Raw genomic sequence first — 2,373 nt, 5'->3', positions numbered from 1 at the left:
TTTATAATCATGGAAACATGAGAATTGATTATATTAAGTTAAACTATTGTTCCACAAATTTTAGGGAGTAATTTGTCAGTTAGCAGAAATACACTCAAAGTCAAAGGATTCTGAGAAAATTATTTGTTTTTTCCCCCAAATTACTTTGTTGCTCATTATATCAGTAAAAGTTTTTTTAAAGGATCTATCCACTTATTTCACTTAACCAGATTAGAAGATATTGAGGCAATATTGCTTCCATCACTATACAACTTCCATCACTTTATAGACAAATATTTTTAGCTCCTTACCCTATAATTCCAGGCAATGGTCAGGCAAGTGTCCCAGTTAAATAGGTGGAAAAAACCTATTTTCTTGGGACAAAAATGAGGTGCATCATTTTCTGTATAACACCACACATGTTAACCTCCCTAAACAGGTTTATCAAGCCAAGTGCGATGGAAAGAAATAATGAGAGCTCTGGAAACTTCATTCTGCTTGGGTTCTCTGACCAGCCAAAGCTGGGGATGGTCTTGTTTTTCACTAACATGGTGTTTTACTTTCTGGCTATCATGGGCAACTCGTCCATCAGCTTCCTGTCCCTGGTGGACCCTCAACTGCACACAACTATGTACTTCTTCCTCTGCAACCTGTCCCTCCTGGATCTCTGTTACACCTCTAGCAGCATTCCTCAGATGCTGGTCAACCTCTGGGGCCCACAAAAGACCATCACTTATGTTGGTTGTGTCATACAACTCTTTGCATTCCTGTCTGTGGGTGGCATTGAATGCATTCTTCTTTCTGTCATGGCCTATGACCGCTTTGTGGCTGTTTGCAAGCCTCTTCACTACATGACCATCATGCACCCACAGCTGTGCCTGCGACTGGCAGCCTGTGCCTGGCTCACTGGGATTGCCAATTCCATCCTCATGTCCCCACTGACAATGTCCCTGGAGTGATGTGGTCACCATCACATCAACCACTTTGTGTGTGAGATGCCAGCCATCATCCGCATCTCCTGTGTGGACACTAGGCATGTTGAAGGCTTGGCTTTCTTCTTGGCCATCCCCATTGTCTTGGTACCCCTCACCATGATACTGGTTTCCTATGGCTATATTGTAGCCACGGTTCTGCGGATCCAGTCTGCAGCTGGGAAGTGCAAGGCCTTCAACACCTGCTCTTCCCACATGATTGTAGTGTCTCTCTTCTACAGCACTATAATCTACATGTACATGCAGGCTGGGAATGTGGCAAGCCAGGACCAGGGCAAGTTCCTAACCCTCTTCTACTGTCTAGTGACCCCCACTCTGAATCCTTTCATCTACACACTGAGAAACAAAGATGTGAAGGGAGCCATGTGGAAGGTTCTTGGGAAAGACCACAGCCTGTCGGATGCAAGAGGGCACTGATGTAGGTGCTTGTTTTCCCTAAAGAATGCTTTGTTCCCAGGAGATAACAATGAATAATGTCATATAAGATGCTGGAGTGAGAATGGAGTAGGGTCTTCTCTCTTTCAGGGATCCCAGAATAAATAACTCCTGTCTTTGCTTGCAAGTAGATGGACAGGGCCCCTATGTCCTTCCAAGTGACAGACTCAGTCACAAAAGATAATATGCTGGTGAAGAGAAAAATGTTACTTGGATCAATGAGGTTTTATAGGGAAATAATGAGTTCTTTGCAGCAAACTTGAGACTCTGATTCCAGAAAATTGTAAAGTCACTATTAAGTCAGATCTAAGGAAAATGAGACCCTAAGCAGAAAAATGTGTGTATGTATGTGTGAGGGAGTGACTAATTTTGAGGTACACTTGTTCCACTCCATATACCCTTTTGTTCTAAGTTTTCTAGACCCTAATAGAGAGTGTAATGTTTCTTCTTCAGGCTGTTGTCTGCCTCTTCCTGCCCTGTGCAAATAATTTATAACTGCTTCTCTAACAAACAGTGTTTCTTTAAAATTTCAGGTTATATGCCACTTACTTACTGGTTATTAAATCAACTTAACAAGCATTTAAAAGTGAGTGAGAATGGCATGAAATGGAATAGAAAATTTCAGAGAGGATTGAACAAGGTATGGTAAATCAGTTGTGTGAGTGTTTATGTGTTTATGTGTATCAAAGGTTTTCCTTACAGTGAACCATTGCTACAAAAGTTTGAAAGTCACCGACATAAAGAGTCTTTATTGAAACAAGCTCCTAAGCAGGCAGTACATTTGCACTGGGAAAAAATTAGGGATACAGTTCTTTTATTTTCTTTTTTAAAGTTTTTATTTACATTTCCGTTAGTTAACATACAGTGTAATATTAGTTTCAGGTGTACAATATGGTGATTCAACATTTCCATGCAACACTTGGTGCTCCTCACAAGTCCTCTCTTTAATCTCCATCACTCATTCAGC

The 2,373-nt window shown here is 41.2% G+C and overlaps 1 protein-coding gene across 1 annotated transcript; it reads left to right on the top strand.

Annotated features, from left to right (window-relative positions):
- Positions 1-437: 437 nt before the first annotated feature.
- On the top strand, positions 438-1,388 carry LOC122229807 (putative olfactory receptor 2W6). The gene is given in 1 exon segment (XM_042955312.1): positions 438-1,388. A coding segment is annotated over 1 exon segment (951 nt).
- Positions 1,389-2,373: the final 985 nt, after the last annotated feature.

This window comes from Panthera leo, chromosome A1 (genome assembly GCF_018350215.1).
Source record: "Panthera leo isolate Ple1 chromosome A1, P.leo_Ple1_pat1.1, whole genome shotgun sequence".
Lineage (NCBI taxonomy): Eukaryota > Metazoa > Chordata > Mammalia > Carnivora > Felidae > Panthera > Panthera leo.
Note: the sequence above shows the minus strand (reverse complement) of the source record. Positions and strands in the feature narration are given on the sequence as shown.